The following is a 20,698-nucleotide window of genomic DNA, read 5'->3' as shown; positions in this document are numbered from 1 at the left end:
CCCCCGGGTAAGGTGCACAGTGCCATGTAGCAAATCACATGTTTTTAGCTGGTATAAACTGAAAGAAATATGATGCTCCCAAGTTAGTGCAGGCCTATCAGCAAACTGTTGACAAATTGAGCCATTCCAGATCAACAATCAGTGATCTGGAATGATTCCCTGTGCTTCCACATTGAGATGGAAGCGCAGGAAGTTAACTGCAAGTGTAAGAATTACCAGCAGTGGACAACCCAAACATGATCATAGGGTGCTATGAAGGATAATATGTAAAACCACTATTCGTCAGCTGACACATTGAATTCAGGGCATAAACTGGAACATGAATCTGTACAAAAACATTCAGAAGTAAAGCTCCACATGGATTTCCATGGTAGGACTGCAATATGCAAGCCCCATATTACCAAAACCAACATTCAGTGTTGTCTTCAGTTGTGTAAAGAGCATGTACAGAAGGACGGGCAAGCTTGGAAAGTTGTGTTTATGGAGAGACTAATCACGCTATATCATCTACTGAGCACACGGACAGGTGTAGGTGTGGCAGATGTCCGGTGAATGTGAATCTTAACTAGAGTGCATGTATGATGTACTTATTGCACGTTACAATATCCTTTTATTTACTTCTAGTTAAGATTTGAATTACTTTATTCTGAGATGAAATTAAGGGGTTTCAGTGTAGTACGACAAATTCCACTGCAACTTAAAATACCATGTTGTAGTGTGCATTAAATCCATGCAGAATATAATATTTTTAACATATTAAATTTAAGCATCTATTTAAACATAATTCTTATTTTATTTACAACATCAGTGACGTGCAGTTCCAAAGTTAAATTACTATCAATTTTTAATCCCAAATAAGTTATTATATTGGTATTTTTTATTTATATCCAGTGGCAATTTGAATTTGTTCTGCAATTTCAATCATGTAAGAATAACTGTGCCACGAAGTTCATTTTACTTGTGTTTTGAAAGTTAAAATTTACATATTTAGTTTTTGAGACATTCAGGCAAAGTTTATTTGACTGGAAAACCGATTTGTTACTTTTAAAAGATCAGCATTCACTTTGTATTTGATTGAATATCCAAAGACAAAATTAGGACCATATCAATCTGCAAAAGCATTTATTTTACTGTTCAGTTTATGATTGCAGAAGTCACTGATATAAATACTAAATAAAATTAGTCATAAGAAAGATCCTTGTGGTACACCACAATCTACCGTTTTGGAAGTGCTATAGCTGTTGTTTATTCTTACAATTTGTTATCTAGCACTTAACCCTGCGAAGGTCACAGTCGAAAAAATTGCAGCATAGGTCGCATGCATCTGAGAGATACATTCATTACTAGTATGTGCTATAATGCGATAAAAAAAAAAAAAAAAAAAAAAAAAAAAAAAAAAAAAAAAACACTGCAAATAAATATAATACATGATGGTTTATTTATTTTCAGTTACAATCTAGAAATTATTGAACAAAGAAAAAACAACAACAATTAAACCAATACTATACTAACATCAGAGTTCGCAGTATCTCTCAGATACAATTTACTACCGAATATCACTTTCTCTTTCGCATTTGACTCTATCATTCTTGTCATCGGACTTGAGTAACAAAATCGCCGAGTCTCTTCATCTGATGGATTATCCAATCAAAATATTTTTCCAGTCATTTTCAACAGTAAATAATAATAAAAAAAAAAAAAACTAAACCAATACTATACTGACATCGGAGGTCACGGTATCTCTCAGATACAAGTTACTATGAACTATCACACACCTTTACATAACATGTGTTAAACCAAAACTGACTGCATAAACAGCATGGAATATCACTCATAACATATGCATGCACGGCTACTCATGACTGCCAAGCTATACACTGGATATGTGTAAGAATATTTATATTAAACAATTTGTTTGTATCTGTCAGGTCAGCCGCAACCTCTGCAGGGTAAAGTAATTTTTGAACCAATTTAGGGCTATACCTTATATTACTATAGCTTCTAATTTTTTTAAAACTTATTTTCTTTTATTAAAAATTTCATGTGATACATTATCAAAAGCTTTGTGTAGATCCAAATACTGCTAATGTTATTAATATTTATGTCTTTTTTACCTATTTTCTTATGTTAATTTATGGTCATCTAGGGAGGTATAAACCGTATTTGTAAAGTTCAGCACAGCAAGTTCTGTGCATGAACCCAAATCGATTCTCTGAAAAGAAGTTATCCATGTCCAAAACTTTCATGAGTTTAATTTTTAACAATTTCTCTAACATTTTCAAAAAGACTGATAGATGGGAGACTGGCATGTAATTTTTTGAGTCATTTTTGTTCCTCTTTTTATAAAATTGGTACTATTCTGGATTTCTCAAAATCTGATGGATACATGCTTGTCATCAGTGATAAGTTAAAAATATGCATTAAGGGTTCCGTAATGTACATTTGACATTTTTACAATACTAGTATTAATGCCATCATATTCTGAAGTTTTAGTTGTTTTTAGAGCTGATATAACACTTTTCATTTCGTTTCCACAATTGGAGAAAAGGAGTTATCAATTCTTTTGGGAGTGCAATTCAAAAGGGTGGGTTTAACATTCCTTAGAATGCTTTCACTGTCCATAACAAAGTGATTATTGATCACTTTGTTATGGACTGCTATTCCTGTTTTCTCCATTATCATTAATATCTTTAAGTGTGAGAAAGGTTTGTTCATATATAATATCTTTGATGATTAATTTATTCCAAACTTCCATGGATTTGTTATTTCCTTGGCATTTTAGGAATTAATTTCTTAGTATCTGTTTTTTTCTTTCTTTTAATTTACAGTGTATTAGATTTCTACAGTGCTTGAAACTATGTTCATAATATTGTGTGAATATCTTTTAAATTCTTTATCTCTTATTTTTATGTAATGTCTGATTCCCTGTGTAATCCAATGCTTAGTTTCTTTCTTTCTTTGACTCTGAGTCTTGTATTTTAGCATTTAATATATGAACAAATTTATGATGCAAGTTATCAGTTTTTTTTTTCATTATTACCTCTTCCCAAGGGACAGTATTCAAGTTATGTTTAATATTACGTAGTCAATTGTAGAGTAAGGGATGCTTTCAGCGGTATTATCTTTGTGCTATACTTGCAATTGTACTTTAATAGTGATTGGAAAGTGATCTGAGAGACTGATACAGAAGAACTACTGTTTGAATTTTGTTTCTACTTGAATTTCTCTGAAACACATAATCTAGGCACAATATACTACCACTGAATTCTCTCGTGTGGACATTAATGTACTGTTTGAGCCTATGCATGGCAAGTAAATCAAAATAATCTTGAGAGGAGTTGCTATTCCTCAATAAGTCAATATTCATGTCCCCAATTATGAGAATATTGTCACTTCTGATTTCACTTAGAATGCTTGAGTTCTTGTATAAAATTAGCTTAATAAAATTTTATTAAAAACTTTAATAAAATTATAACTAGCTAGTCTCATAAAGAGGTGAAAGGATCTTCTTCCCGCACACTCGGGTTTTCATCTCTCAAACTGACCAGAAGAACACATGAAAAATTACAACCATAGCAAACAATGTGAATTGTGTTAACAGTGCTATCATAATAGTCTCTCTTAATATAAAATTTATTTCAATGAATTTAAGCAAGATAATACCATGTGAAGAGATTGGCCAGCCTCAATAATGTATCCACTCTCCAACCAACAGGCTGCAGGTTTGAATCCCACTATGGGCAGGGATATTTGTGATGGGCTTTAGGTGGGAGATGAATTTCATAGCCTGGTGTGAGACCACTGGCCCACTTATTGGAGGCATAAAGTAGCTTGAAAAAAAAAGTTACATGCTTGGTCTCTAGAGCAGAGCAGGGTTTCCAGACTATGTAAAAAAATAATTTAAAATATCAAAAACTATATAAAACTGATGTGTATATATATATATATATATATATATATATATATATAAATCCTTAGTCCAACCTGGGTACCAAAATGTACCACAGGTTTGCAAAGAACCTTCTATGTGTATGGGTGGGGGGGGGGGGGGGAGCAACAATAAAAATAGTTATATTTGGTTTGTATGGATGCCTACCATCATTATCAGACTTCAGTGTTACGCTCAGAAAAAATCCATGATGTACTTCATTGTAATAATATTTATGACCAGTTTGGTTTTACATAGTATTTTTTTAAAATAAATTTTTAGGAATTTATAAAATTGCTAAAATAATTTTCTTCTTAAAAAAACGAATGCTTACATATAATGTTATTTAATTTCAATGAATTTAAGACAGATGCACTTAACAGATGACAAATAGAACAGATGCACTTAAATTTCTATATAATAATCATATTAAAAATAGAATAATGATATCTAATGAAAAAGATTTTTTTTTCTTTCAAATTACCTGTACAAATGTAAGGGCATCACCCTTCCCTCCTTCATCTTCAGTAACAAGTGCTTTTCCTTGCTCCCTCAAATATGAACTTACACATTCAGCCATAGTTTTTAGACCATCATGTACACGAGTAAATAATTTGTACATACAGGCAAGATCTGAAATAAAGTAATTAGTTAAGCAAAGTACAAAATACAAAATAATACCATTTAATATACACAAGTCATGTGTATCTTTTATTTGCCAAAAGAAAACTGCCCATTAAACAAAAGCATTCTTATAATTAAAATAAATTTTATTTTCATCAAATTTAATAAAATTTACCCAGATTACAGAAAAGAACCACACACACACACACACACACACACACACACACACACACACACACACACACACACACACACACACACACACACACACACACAAATGGTGTATAACTTAGCAAGTTTCTGAAGAGAATGGAGTTCATGATAGCGAATTTTAACAGATTTGTAAATGAAACATGCGTCTGCTAACAGAGGATCCTCATCCTCCCTACTCGTCTGATCTCTCTCCATGTGACTTTTTTTTTTTAATTCCCATGGATAAAGAAAACCATGAAAGGGAAGTGATTCACTGATGTGGAAAAAGTGAAAGAAAAGTTCCTTGAGTCCATAAACAGTATTCCAGTTGAACAGTTCGAGAATGGTCTCCAACAATGGAAAAAACATTGGGACAAGTGCACTGACTCACATGGAGAGTACTTTTAAGGGGACTAGAATATGGTATCATAAACTTTAATACAAAATTTTGAAAAAAAAAATAATCGCAGTAATTTTTGGGTATCCTATATATATATATATATATATATATATATATATATATATATATATATATATATATATATATATATATATATATATATATACCGTATATGGGAGGTGTGGGGGGAGAGGTATTGTAATTATTTCCCTCAGCTCAACTTCTTTAGTATATGCAGTTTCTCATATCTGTGACTTATGAAATAAGTCATGTTTCCATGATGCAAAAATTCACAATATTAGCAAAACCACCTGGATGCAAAAAGGTAAGTCAAAGGAAATTATCGTCTTGATTAGTACAAATGATTTGAGAGGGGAGAAGTATTCTATGATGTAAAGGAGTTGTTAGAAGAGGCAAAACTCAAGAGTGAGAAGATAAAGATTGTAAGTCTCCTACCATGCTATGATAGAGGTGAACTGAGAGGAGGGCATTGATAGCCAATGAGTCTATATGTAGATTGTGCTAAAGGAATGATGTAGAATTTGTGGATCTGTGGTCTCTGTTTGACAGAAAGATGGATTTGTACAATGTTGATGGACCATCTAAATAGTTTTGGCGTTACGTGTCTGGAGAAAGAGAGCTTTGTTCACCAAGCATGCTGAAGTGCAAATTCAGGGAAACTTAAGCAATTCGAGTGGAAGCAAGTGAGTTTGAGTGAAGCCAATTACTGTGAGAGGACAAATTGAGGAATCTAGTTTCTGAAGCAAAAATATTGAATAGGGCAGTCAATTCAGAAAGTAAAAGTGGGTGGAGGACTAAAGGGATACTGCAGTTTCTATATACCAGTGGTGTTCAACCTTTTTTTACTACGGGAGTTACTTTTCTATAAAAAGTTCTTTGGCGATGTACTCTCTTATATATAAGTTATTCGGCGATGTACTCTCTTATATAGATCACGTTCCACCTGATATCTGATTACGCACAAATAAACAACTAAAAACTTTGTGTATTTAAAAATTTATTTATCACTTTTAATTATTTTAATACAACAAAAAACAAATATATATATATATATATATTGGAATAAAATATTTATTTCTCTATTTTGGAAAACCAAAGTTAGAAAAAACAACTGATTGATTACAAACTCACAAGTTACAGGAAATGCTGGTTGATAAAAAAAAAAAGTTAATGTGAAATTTGGCATTGTTTGGACCTCGCAATATTTTCATAGTCAAGTTGATATGAAGAAGTGGCCAATCGCAGACAATCATCCAAATGATCATTTGTAATTTGGTTTCTTAATTGATTTTTTATGACGGTCATATTTGGAAAAGCGGATTCTGACAAATATGTCAATCCGAAACACGTCAGAATTTTTTGTGCAATATCAGTTAATATTGGGAATTTTTCACGTGCACACTTCCAAATGACTTCATTGTTTATTGATTTTAAATGTAAACTATTTTGAATGTTCATTATCTCAGGTTCTACTTCAGCTTGGTTTATATCAAACAGCCCACTTTTATTTGAAATTTCTGTGATGTTCAAGTTTCCTTGAAATGGATTATTGATAAAAGATACAATCATTTCAGTTTTATTCAAATCTTTAATTTATTTCTTCCTCAACTAATTCTATTTAACGAATAAATTCTTTTAAATCATAGCAAAGCATTTTTTAATTTTGTTCAAAAAATTTTAATAAATATAAATGACCGTGAATTTTGGCATCAGATGCCAAAATTCACGGTCATTTATATTTTTCTTTAATAACAGTAAGTATTGTTGGAAAGTTTTTATTGAACATGTCAATTAAATTTTTATCTCTACCTTGTAACTCTAAATTTAAATTGCTTAATTTCGTACAGAAATCTACTAAAAATGATAAGTGTAACAACCATCTTTTATCACTCAATTGTGGATAAATATCTCCTTTTTCATCAAGAAAAATTTTTATATCATTAATTAATACAAGAAATCTTTCTAAAAATAGAAAGATTTCTTGTATTAATTCTGCTTCTGCTGAGCCAGCGAACATTATTGTACAACAAAAGCTCCCTGTTATCATCTGCCTGTAATTTAAATTACCGCCGTTGCAGGGCTTTTCCTCGAAGAGAATTTACAATTTTAAATGTAATATCCTAAACATCTTTTGTGTTTAATCTTTTACTACACAGTACTTGGTGAATAATACAGTGGTATGTTAAAAAATTTGGATATTTGTCATCATTTTTACATAATGAAATGAAGCCTGATTTATTACATATCATTGCAGGAGCACCATCAGTAGTAATAGACACAAGTTTAAGAAGCGGAAGTTTGTGTTATTTCACAAATTCATCAGATGCCAAAAAAAAGTCTTCTCCCCTGGTCCTTCCCAATAATGGTATAATTTTCAGAAGTTCTTCTTTACTTGAATAATCTTGAAATACCATGCGAATAAATACCATTAACTGAGCAATATCAGTGAAATCGTCTGATTCATCAAATTGTAATGAAAACGCAACACACTGGTGAATGTCTGACATTAACCTGGCCTGGAAACTTTTCTCCGGCAATTGGAACTCTTCCTTTCGGCAATTTGAAACCTTGTCTGCGGCCTAGAAGTAGTCTCTCTCTAGCGACGTCCTGAACCGAGAAGCTCCTTTCTGGAAGTGGGAAACTCCTCTCTCAAGCAACGTGGATCTGGGCAGTCTCTCTGATGGCAACTCTGAACCAGGCGGCCTCCTCTCTGACAGCAATTCTGGAACTGGGACCCCTTCTGCTTGCTTCAGTCCCTTTTTATTAGGCCTCCTCTGAGACCTCGCATGAAGTTTGGCAACCCCCAAAGAATCGGTATGAGTCTTTCATCTTAAGTTTCAAGTTCGGCATGCCTTTTGCTCTCCTCTGCTTTCTTTTGATTGTAAGTTGCCGGCCATCAGAAAGTTGTTTGAACTCTTTCTGACTGACTTTGGAGATGTTTACACTTAGAGCCTGCAAGCCTTTCTCATACATACAAGTTTCAATAACAATCTTTCTAATGCCACCATGTACAGCTTCAACAACAAAAACATTGCCTTTGTTTTTAACACTCTAACATATTCTTATTAAAGCAGCATATACAGTTAGCTTCAAAAGTTATTTACAAAAACATCTAATACAAACTATACCGAGACAAACAAAGTTTATTTTTTTTACAATATTCACATGGGACTTAACCTCAGTAAAAAATCGATGTAATGTGCTTTGGAATATTTAATATTTAAGCTACAATCGAGTTTTTACACTTTGCATATAATAGTATTCATTCGGCTCGCTGTTTGACTTCCACTGATCCAAATTAATTCATTTACCTGGACTTATAAGAAAATGACTGATTTGACAATTTTCATAAAAAATAAACAATAGCAATACACTTAAAGCAAATTAAAAATAATGCATAAATAAAATATTATGTTTTCACTTTTAATTAAATTTGTAAGTAAGGAGGAATACACAAGAGATCGACCAAAAATCGTTCTGCGATCGACAGGTTGAACACCCCTGCTATATACTAATGCCAGTAAGATTAGTATATAGATGATCCCCATCTATATATTAATTGGGATCATCATTATAGGAACATGAGGAAGGAGTTTTTGGCATTGGTTAGTGCAACCTCGCCAAAAAGTTATAGGCATTAGTGGGACATGGCTAACAGCAGATGATGTGGTTATAGGGATTGAATGTGAAGGGATTAGCATTTTCAAGGAAGATAGAGAAAATAGGATCAGGGGAGGAGTACTGCTGATGATAGCAGATGAATTGCAATCAAAAAAGAACTGGAGACAGGTGGGAGGGTGGCTGTTCATTTGAAGCAATCTGGTGTGAGATTAAGACCAGTAAGACATAATATACAGTTGGTTGTTGCTATAGGCCAGGGAATTCCACAGATGATCAAGAAGACATGCATCACCAAATCAGTACAATGAGTACAGGTCGAGTAATTATTATGGGTAACTTCAACTACGTAGATACAGACTGGAAGGAAGAAAGATCACGTGACAGGAAGGAAATAGAATTTATACACCTGCTCAGAGATAATTACTTAAGGAAGCATGTGATGGAGGGGACTAAGAGTGGGGAGATTAAGACCAGTAAGACATAATATACAGTTGGTTGTTGCTATAGGCCAGGGAATTCCACAGATGATCAAGAAGACATGCATCACCAAATCAGTACAATGAGTACAGGTCGAGTAATTATTATGGGTAACTTCAACTACGTAGATACAGACTGGAAGGAAGAAAGATCACGTGACAGGAAGGAAATAGAATTTATACACCTGCTCAGAGATAATTACTTAAGGAAGCATGTGATGGAGGGGACTAAGAGTGGGAGAGTATTGGACCTGGTCATAGGATCAGAAGAGCTATCCATAACCAAGGTGACAAATTGCTTCCAATTGGTGAAAGTAATCATGAATCTTGACTTGGGAGATTGTAAAACATTGGGAATATTCCATCAAGAAGGGGTATTTGTGGACTACAAGGCAGATGATTATATCATGCTTACAAAGAAGCTAAAATCTGTACCATGGCATAAAATACTGCAGGGTAAGAATGTTAGTAGTGCATGAGATATAGTTAAGGGTCACCTAGAGGAAGCAATATTAAATTATATACCTAGGGTAAGAAGGGTTAAGTGGGTAGGAGTTAGATGGATGAGTAATATCATTAAGCATGAGCTGCAGAAGAAAAAATTGCTGTGGAGGGTATATAAAGAGAAAGGTGGCCAGCAAATTCATGAACATTACAATGCTCAGGCAAGTAAGGTGACCACAGCATGGCATGGAAGGCAAAATCAGATTATGGGAAGAATCCAGTCGAGCAGGGAAAAGGAAACCCCAAAGAGTTTTTTCGTTATGTGGCAAGTAAGAGGAAGAATGACTATGGAAGATTAACCTTAATGAGTGATGATGATGATCACAAGGAGACAGAACGGATAAAATTAGATAAAATTATGAGTGACCACTTAGCAAGGATAAATCATCCTAGTGAGGTTACTGCTTTAACCTATATGAGAGACACTATTTTGAGCACAGAAGTGAATGAATTGGAGGGTCTTAGGATATCGCCAAATCTCAATGTAAATGCAATTGTGGAATTAGATGGGATATCAGCTAGGATTTTGCAAGAATGTGCAAGGGAACTGGTAATGCCTTTGACTAGGATGTTTATTTTAAGTCTCAGCTCTGGTAGAGTTCCAAGGGAGTGAAAAGAGGGCAAAATAATTCCTTTTGCATGAGGGAGGTCAATTAGTATCTCATGCGTGGTAGTAAAAGTATTTGAAAAGTTGGTAAAAAAGAGAATTCAAGAATGGATACATAAAAATATGATACTGTATGAGGGTCAACATGGCTTTCTGAAGGGGTCAGTTATACCTTAGTTATGCATTTTGAGATAAATAGATTACAAGTCATGTATCACATTGTTGGCACCGTACTCCAGAAAATAAATGAAGCTAGAGATGTAGGGGTGGTGGTAGACAGAGAATTAAAGTTTAGAGGACATACTGTTAAGGTAGTCCATAAGATTACTTGGCTATTGAAGAACACATTAACAAGTAGAGATAAGGAAGTTGCCATTCCTCTGTATAAGGCCTTGATATGCCAATATTTGGATTACTTTGCTCAAGTCTGGTCCCCTGGGTTTCTTGGGGATGAGGAAGAGGTAGAGAGGAGCCAGATGCAAGTGACCAAGATGGTGAGTTGCCGGTGGAATGTTCCCTATGAGGATATACTGAAGGTGTGTGGATTGCAGAAGTTGGTTGACAGCAGAAAAAGATGGAATATGATAGAAGCATTTAAGTTGCTTAAAGGGTTTTATAGGACAGATGCAAGGGAAATGTTTCAGCACTTGGCTAGAAAGACCAGAACAAGAGGTCATCCCTGGAAGTTGAACAAAGGTGTGGTTAGTAGGGGTGTGAGGACTAGATTTTTTGCTTGGAGAGTTGTGAATGATTGGAATTGCCAGTCAGTTGTGAGAGATTTTTCTGTTAATGGGTTCAAGGAGAGGTATGATAGATTGTGTGGTTAGACTGGGTCTCCTGCTATGAGTCTATGGACTTCATGGAGGTGCCCGTATTTATAGAGGTGAATGATTGGAATGATGGAATTGTCAGTCAGTTGTGAGAGATTTTTCTGTTAATGGGTTCAAGGAGAGGTATGATAGATTGTGTGGTTAGACTGGGTCTCCTGCTATGAGTCTATGGACTTCATGGAGGTGCCCGTATTTATTTATTTCATGTGCGAACTACAGAAAATGTAAGAGCATACATATAAATGATTAAATGCATACATTTAAAGCAATAGACATTAAAAGAATTGGGATACATTAAAAAACAAAAATGCCACTTGCATGAAATATTAAGTAAAAACATAATATGTCAAATTTCACTCATCCAGTGACTAATATATTTTAAAGCCGTTTCATTACACTGCATTAAATCTTCTCGGATACATATGTTATTAATGTCTACTAAGCAGCATTGCAGAAGATGATCCATGGTTTGTGTTCCACCATATTCTGCTTTGATCTGCCCATTCCAGAACGAAGTCTATTCAATGTCTTCCATCTTTGCCAGTCAAGATGTAAGCAGGAAGGAAGAGATTTGTTTAAGTTCAGAGCCTCTGTTCTTGCCACATTGTTAACCTTGTAGCTCTTATGGAATCAACCAACAGTTCCACTGAGTGAATAAAACTTTTCCTTGATCTTAGCCTCTTATGTACTGCAACATGTCCATACAAAGGATGCCATTCATCATTTAGTTGTTGTTTCCGCTCATATCCTACTCTGTGTAGTCCTTCTGATCGAGGAGATGCAATACCAGATAGCGAGTATAGATGGTCATTTTTTGTAGGCTTAAGGGAGCCAGTAACGTGGCAACATGTTTCATTAAGAACTTTATCAATAATTTTGACATGTGATGATCTTTCCCAAACAGAGCTAGCATACTCGGCTGTCAAAAAGCGGAGTGCCAGTGCAGAAGTGTGCAGTACTTGTGGATTTGCACCCCACCGAGATGATGCTAATTGGCACAGAATATTATTACGTGTTTGAGTTTTAGCTGCTGTCTTCTCTATGTGTCACTTATAATTTAGGGTCTTATCTAGTGTAAGACCTAGGTAAGTTGGATTTGGATAATTGACCAGTTTCACACCATTCCATTCTATATTCAACTCTCTCCTCACCTCCCTATTATTGAGATGGAAAAGATACATTTGGGTTTTACTGGGATTTGGTTTCAGTTGGTTTTCCTTATAGTAAACTGTAAGGGTTTCTAGCTCTTGTGTGAGCTGCTTCTCAATGTCATCAAAGGATTTTGCTTGATAAGCTATTGCCCGGTCATCGGCATACAAGAAGGTTCTTGACCGTGAGTTTATAGGTTGTCATTAGTATATATATTGAAGAGGAGGAGAGATAGTACACTTCCCTGAGGTAGACCATTTTTCTGGATATGGCATCTGCTCTTTTTAACTTGAAATCAACAAAAAATCTTCTGCTGAACATCAGCGACCTAAATAGCTCCACTAACCAATAGCTGTTTGTCATGCTCTAAATTTTGACTATAAGCTTTCTAAGATTTAGTGTGTCATATGCTGCTGTCAAATATATAAATACAGCTCATGTTGCTAACCCCCCTTTCAAAGCCGTCCTCAAAAAACTGTGTTAAGTTTAATACTTGTCCAGTGCATGATCTTCATGGTCTAAATCCTGCCTGTTCTTTTATCAGCACTTTCTCTATTTCTGGATTTAGTCTGTTCAAGATTAACCTCTCATATAGCTTCAGTGTTGTGCTTAGGAGAGCTATAGGCCTATAGCTCTTTGGATCCTCAGCAGGTTTATCTGGTTTCAGGATAGGTATTACTTTCGTTTGCCTCCATGCTGGGTATTTTAGCAAATTTCCAACAAAAGTTGAAAAATTCTAACAAGCACTCTGTTGCCTTTTCTCCCAGATTCCTTAGCATTTATAGGTTGTCATTAGTATATATATTGAAGAGGAGGAGAGATAGTACACTTCCCTGAGGTAGACCATTTTTCTGGATATGGCATCTGCTCTTTTTAACTTGAAATCAACAAAAAATCTTCTGCTGAACATCAGCGACCTAAATAGCTCCACTAACCAATAGCTGTTTGTCATGCTCTAAATTTTGACTATAAGCTTTCTAAGATTTAGTGTGTCATATGCTGCTGTCAAATATATAAATACAGCTCATGTTGCTAACCCCCCTTTCAAAGCCGTCCTCAAAAAACTGTGTTAAGTTTAATACTTGTCCAGTGCATGATCTTCATGGTCTAATTCTGATATCATCTATACGGCAGCTTTTCCTGGTTTTAAGGCTTTTAGGACATTTTCCAGTTCCCCTTTACTAATGGTGCTTCGAAGAGATTATTTTCTGAATCCCTAACTTTTTTTTTTAATATAATCTTTAGGTAAGGGATTTTTCTGTTAATGGGTTCAAGGAGAGGTATGATAGATTGTGTGAGTAGACTGGGTCTCCTGCTATGAATTTTCAGACTTCATGGAGGTGCATGTATAATAATAATAACTATATCATGCAAAATGGAATACGACTAACAGACATCCACTAGGAAAAGAACAAGCAAAATGTATAAGACCTGGTAATCAAAATCTAACACATTCTATAATCTACTCAAAAAAGAGGAATGAATAATTCGTTATTTTTACTTCTTAGCATGTTTTTCAACATCCAAGTAATCCTTTGAGCTATTTTACCAACTTTTGTGATGTGCCTGCTGAACTTCAACTCTTGGTCCACCATTATCCCCAATTCCCTAGCCAGATCAGTTTCCTGCAATCCAATACCATCAACGTGACACACAGTATGCTATCTTTTCAACCTGAAGTGCAGAATCTTATATTTTGCAACATTAAATTGACAATCATTATTCTTTGTCCACATGCCAATTTATTTAAACCATTCTGCAAGATATCTACATTACCTGTTATCAACTATTGCTCTCCCCAGTTTTGCACCATCAACAAAAAACTGAATATACCTCCTTAAATCTGTCTTTATACTACTGATATACAAATTAAAGAGCAGTGGCCCTAGTACAGAACCCTGATGTACTCCACTAGTCACTTCATTCTCCTAGATTCCACTCCACCATATACTGCTCTCTGGTGTCTGTCAGCCAATGCGCTATCCATGCTACTAGCTTCATATCTTCCCATTTGCTCTAACTTCTGTAATGATATTTCCATATGATACATTGTCAAATGTCTTTGCAAAGTCCAGGAGCATCATGGTATATAGCACTTCCTTGATTCAATACTGCTGTCACTTTATTATAAAATGTGAATAAATTACTAAGACAGGACCTAGTAATTTATTCTAAATTAGTAGGCAGCTTGACTTTACAAAGTCAAGCTGCCTACTAATTTAGAGTAACATATATATAGAGTAACACATCCCTACCCATCCACTATTGGATTTTACCTTTAACCAACTTTCCAATACCTAACAACAAATCCTGTATATATTAACTGGTCTGTAGTTTTCTACCTCTGTCTTGGAGCCACTTTGCTATGGAACTATCTTATCCTTCTTCCATTTCCCTGCAACCTTGCAAGAGCTAAGACTTGACTAAACAACTTGATCAGAGGCAATGCCAATTCTCTTGCATTCACACAGAACATGGGCTGATATGCCATCCAGTCCCACTGCTGTATTCAAGTTGATATTTTTCAATATGCTGAACACATCCTGTTACATCTACCTCAATTTTGATATGCATCTCTGTTACATCAGCAATTGCAAAATCTCCACCTGGATGATACACCTTTACAAAAAAGATCTCTTGACAGTTCAACTACTTCTTTTGCCTCTATCACCTTCCCTACCATCAGCATTGATAAAGTCATCCTACCATAGTCATTTTTTCTCTTACTTGCTACATAACAAAAAAACAATTTACTTTCTCCTGCTTAGCTGATTTCCTCTCATAATCTGAATTTGCCTTTCTTACCATACTAGTCACCCTTCTTGCTTGCACTTTGCACTATTCATGAGTATGCTGATCACCTTTATCTTTATATTCCCTCTGCAGTGTTTTTTTATTTTTTTTATTTATAGCTCTTGCTTTATATCTCTACTCATTCACTTAATCCCCATTCCATCCAATCTATGTCCCAATAGTTGAAGTCCCCCTAGCCCTGGGTATGCAGTCTGATACTGTTTCTCTAAAACAATCTCTGACCATTTCTCATGCATTACTGACATATTTTCTTGTAGCTTCTCAAGCCAAGGCACACACCAAGATTCCTCCTAAGCCTGTTATAATTACCAGCTTTATAATTCAACATAGATCCTTTCTTGACAGCAAATTCCACATTTTGGTGAAATGAATATGGAAGTGTTTCTTATTGAAAGAAGTTTTGGTACTATTTAGGGTGGGTTGGGGCATATTTTTATTATTTGTTCCAATTTTTTTGTTATATTTTCACATGGGAAATTTTTTTTTATTATTCACAATTAAAATTCTCGTTTTTTTATGATTGACTTTCATGTGTAAAGTGGTTGATTAAAAAAGAGAGAGAGAACTGGCATACAGTTGAGGTGTGGGACTTGTGTGCATAACTCACACAGGGGGAGTACCCAAACTCCAGTCCAAATGTGGGCTTGGACAGTGCCTCCCCTGCATACCACTGACCCGTTCTTCCTCCAGGCACAACTGGCAGGGAGAGCACCAGCAGGATTATTTGCCAGCTGATCGGGAAGCCTCCAAGAGATGTGTTTACCACTAAGTTCGGTCACTTGCACTATCTGGTGGCCAGCCTACAGAAAACTGTTTAAGAAGGAGGGGGGGGGGGGGGGTAGAAACTGCAGGCCCTATTTTGGGGATGAAATATGCTTTGTCTGTGCACATCCTTCTTCTCTTTGAAGGTTTCACAGTTTAAGGCCACTTTCATATCATATATAAATTACAGTCGAGAATAAAAGAAAACAGAATGATATTCCTTTAAGAATAACTGCAAATTGGCATGCCAATGCATCCTAAAGGCCTGGTATTTTCCTTACAGAAATTAAGGGGTTTTTTTTAATTAAAAAAAAAAATTTTCATAGGTGGAAGTATTATAACAATTCCTCCATTGAAAGACTGTAAATCTAGTATTTCTGGTACACTAAATGATGTCAATGGAAAAATTAGATAAGCAAAGAAACTCTCACTAGAAATCAAACATATTTTAAGATCCAGTAATACAATAAGGCAAGGTCATGATCTCATAATGGATAACAAAAATCATTTACCAACTAAAGATACTAACCACTAAACCAAATGGCAATGACAGTAATATAATAAGTATGAATGGTGCTTGGTACAAGAATATTCTTACCCTCAATACTTAATTCATAATTCTCATGTTTTATATTAGGTACACTAATATAATGCAAGGAATATAACAAAGTCGAACTCTTGAAATGTTGCTGTGATGTGTGATCTGATCAAAGTTCTAAAATCAGACAAAACAAATAGAAGTTTTGGGAGTTTTGTTTTTTTGACTTACCTTCTGTCTTTTGGTTTTTTAGCATATGGACAACACCAGAATTTTCCATCTAAAATTATACAAAAAATTTGAAACTCAGAACAACATATTTAAATAATAACAGTTTCAATAATACTGTATCTCTTTAAATACACATAGAAATTACTTCGTGTTTAAACAATTTCTGTTTTAGTAATTCCCACTGTATTAACAGTCATATGTGGAAATATGATAGAGGTGCTCGAACCTTCTTCCAGCCCTTTCCTGTGCATTATAAAGTTTGCACATCTCAAGAGCAAGTTAATAGAGGCACAAGACAATGTAGACCCAGACACAGTAAAAACTTTTACAATTAATTATTTTTACAGCCATTTTGCCAGCTTTCATTTAGGAGTGCCCCCTTTTTATAGATGTATTTTAGAGACAAATATATGCAGAGTAGTAGAGGAAGAATATTCGCACATACCTTTTTTTGGATGTTGTTGGCTGTCTTCTTTCTGCGATGTGCATACTTCTGCTGTTAAGGTGTTAAAAGGGAAGGGGTGGAAATGTGTGTGTGGGGGAGGCAATGTGGGAGAATTAATTTGAAAAAAAAAAACCCGTTTTTTTATATAATATATACATATATTATTTTTAAGGGGGCTTTTTTTGGGGTTGTGTGTGGAAGAGATGAAAGAGGGGGCTGAAAATAGAAATCTGCTTTTTTGAGGAAGGGGAAGGGTTTACGAGGAAAAGGGGGGACCAGGGAGAGGGTTAACCAGGTGCGAGCCGTTTTGACCGTGTGTCATCATCAGAAACTCATGGAGGAAGTGGGATTTTTTTTACAATTAAACTTTTAAAACAAAATGTACATAGTAATTTAAAATATTTTAAAATAATTTAAGATAAATTATCAGTCATGATTTCATATTCAATATAACAGAAATATAGCACACACATACAAAATTTCCAGTATTCATACCACCTCCCCCATATATATTTGTATACCCAGGGGTGGCTCGTGCATAAGCACTGCAGAACTGCAGTACCCCCAAAATATATAAATATATTTATTAATTTATTTATATTTGCTTGTGATATTTAATTTTATCAACAATCCTATACAATTATCTTATTTTGTATAAAAAATAATAAAAATCCATCTTGTAGCACTTAGGAGGGCAAAGGACGCTAGGAGCACTGTGTTTGCCACAGTGTCATATTGCTACGCACACAAGCATATGTATGTCATAGTGAGACGCGAGCTATTAGTGTAATGCAGCACTGTCCGTCGCGCAGTTCCACTGTTGTTTATATGCAGTCTGCGCCAGTAGTAGAGTGTGTGTAGTGTTCATCGTGTTTACTCCATCTCTTTAAATATTTGGACATTACAATTAAAGGATTTAATTGTAATGTCCAAAATTTGTAAATCCATTCTTTTAATTACAATTAAAGGAATGAATTTTATTTTTAAGTAATTTTGAATTATACTAAACTGTATAATTTTATCGATAATAAACAATATTTTTTATGAAACAAAACAAGAACAATATATTTTATTTTTAAGTAATTTTGAATTATACCAAATTCTATAATTTTATCAATAATAAACAATATTTTTTCATGTTTAATTTTTTTAAAAATTTTTACCATAATTTTGATATTTTATCCAAACATGTATACACCGTACTTACAGTGAGTATGTATATTTCGAAAGTTGCAGCACACCCATGATTTCAAGCCACGAAAACCACCACTGGTTATACCACTATTTTCCCCTATCATACATTACTTTCATGAGTGGGAAAGGATTACATTATCCAGAAAACCTGGCAAAATTTTTCAATCCACTTCAGGCAGTGATTTTACACTGTGCAATGAAATTCATCTACCATCTTGGTTTCTCTTCAAAGTGAAAATTTCAGTTTTCAAGCCAATAGGACATGTGTTCTAGTCTTTGTGAGCATGAACTAGGAATATAACCCTATTAAAAATGGTTCTATCATAAAACGATAAAAAGTATCCTTCAACAATCTCCCAGGTAAACTTCAAATTTCCAGGACAACTCTAATTATAGAAAAGCCTAACTCTATATTCAACACTTGACAGATAAAACAGCAACAATTTTGAAACATCATGAAAAAGCTAGCCTTTAGCCACCTACAGAGCTGACGCATTTCCACAGCCATCCAATATATTATCCACCTTTAAAAAAAATTCTGGGAATTTACAAAATCTACTGTTCATGTAGTATGTTATATAGGACAGACCATGAAAATCTCTGAAAAGTGCTTGGAGCATTTTAACAAGAATAAAACTGATTTTGTGTGTCGATTTATTACTATGGATGAGACTTGGATTCACCATTACACACCAGAATCCAAACAGAAGCCAGTTGTTCAGCACCAAAGAAGTCAAAGTCGGTTCCAACAGCAGGAAAGGTCATGGAATCGGTGTTTTGGAATGCTAAAAGGCATTTTGTTTATTAATCATCTTGAAAAGGGTAAAACAATAACTGGGGAATATTATTCCAATCTTTTAACCAGACCAGATGAAAAAATTTGTGAGAAAAGACCTGATTTGTAGAAGGAAAAAAAAAGCATATTTCATCAGGACAATGCACCTGCCCACAAAGGTGTTTTGGCAATGGAAAAATTAAGGGATCTGCATCGTGAATTGTTGAAACACCCATCATATTCCCCAGATTTGGCTCCCTCTGACTTCTATCTCTTCCCAAAACTAAAACTGTTCCTCACTGGTCAGCGTTTTTCTTTGAATCAAGCTGCTGATTGCAGATCTTACTGAAAACCAATACAGAAATGGGATAATGCCGCTGGAATAAATGTATTAGTCTTAAGGGAGATTATGTTGAAAAATAAAAATAATTTTGAAATTATAAATTGTTTTTTCATTGTTAGGCCCAGAATTTTTCAGACCACCCTCATATTAATTGTGTTATAAATTTCATGCAAATTAAATTGCAATATGTTTTAGCAGAAGCTACAAATTTGCTAAGGACATAGAGTATTTAAGGAATTAATGTACAGTGCTTACAGAAAGCTATGCAGAGAGAGAGAGCGAGAGAGATTTCTCTATGGAATATGTCTACCTCTAATTGCGATTCAGCTCTCACAACATCATACCATGCTTAGCACCAAGTAAATCAGTTCTTGAAGCAAACTGACTCATTTCTCCTTCAGAACAACGATAAGGCATTGTTTGTATTCTGGAGGGGAATTTCGAGCAGCAGTGCATCTCCCTATTGAGTTTTTCCAGCACTTGTAGCTCAGTGCATCCATTAAGCATAATGCCTCCCCACACTTTGACCCCAGCATCGTCATATCTATCCCTTTCAAGAACATTCTTATGATGCACTACATTCACGCCAAATCAAGTGTCATCTAGAATCAAAGAAAAGACTAAAATGACTCTCGCCTGTAAAGACACATCAACCCATTGGTATCTTGTCCTACTTTTATAGATAGAATACTACTGAAAATGTGCTCAATGATGAGCGTAAATAAAGAGATACAGGCAACAGACCTTAAGGCATATAGGCCTACTTGTCACAGTTTGTTGAGATATCCGCATAACCATGCTTGAATGGAGCCTACTTGCAAGCCGATCTGACGTGGTGCGTGGATTTCGTTCTACTGTTATAATCAAAAATCTGTCTTCATGTTCCTTGGTAGAGTGACATCGACCTCTTAGTTAACACCTCACATTCCACTGGTTTGAAACACTGCCTAAAGCCTGGATACAGCACTATGAGAGATTCCAAACTCTGGCAATATCAGTAATTCTTCCCTGCATGAAATCATCTGTAGATGATGCCTTTGGGACATTACAAGGCATCCAAGTTTGCATCTTTATTCCTTCAAGAAAAGAGCTTCCTTCAAACACAATTTGCTTAGTGCAACCTTTTGCCTTTTATCCTGTTGAGTGCTATCACATGACTCCTTTGCGTGCAACTCGAAAATTTGAATATGTACTTTCTCTCCACTCAAAATCATCAGTTACACAAATTTGCCACAAGCTGATTC

The 20,698-nt window shown here is 34.9% G+C and overlaps 1 protein-coding gene across 1 annotated transcript in view; it reads right to left on the bottom strand.

Annotated features, from left to right (window-relative positions):
- The window catches only part of Cul3 (cullin 3), a 480,205-nt gene that overhangs the window by 225,950 nt on the left and 233,557 nt on the right, over window positions 1–20,698 (bottom strand). Inside the window, exons 7-8 of the mRNA XM_090411507.1 lie at window positions 16,698–16,746; window positions 4,413–4,561 (exon numbers count right to left, since the gene is read on the bottom strand). Coding sequence (XP_090267633.1) covers window positions 4,413–4,561; window positions 16,698–16,746 — 198 coding nt within the window. The remainder of the gene's footprint in view (window positions 1–4,412; window positions 4,562–16,697; window positions 16,747–20,698) is intronic.

The sequence above is a fragment of the Typopeltis vanoorti genome, chromosome 21 (assembly GCF_054136105.1).
Source record: "Typopeltis vanoorti isolate ZY-2024b chromosome 21, IOZ_Tvanoo_1.0, whole genome shotgun sequence".
Classification (NCBI taxonomy): domain Eukaryota; kingdom Metazoa; phylum Arthropoda; class Arachnida; order Uropygi; family Thelyphonidae; genus Typopeltis; species Typopeltis vanoorti.
The sequence above is the reverse complement of the archived record's forward strand: the minus strand, read 5'-3'. Positions and strand labels throughout refer to the sequence as shown.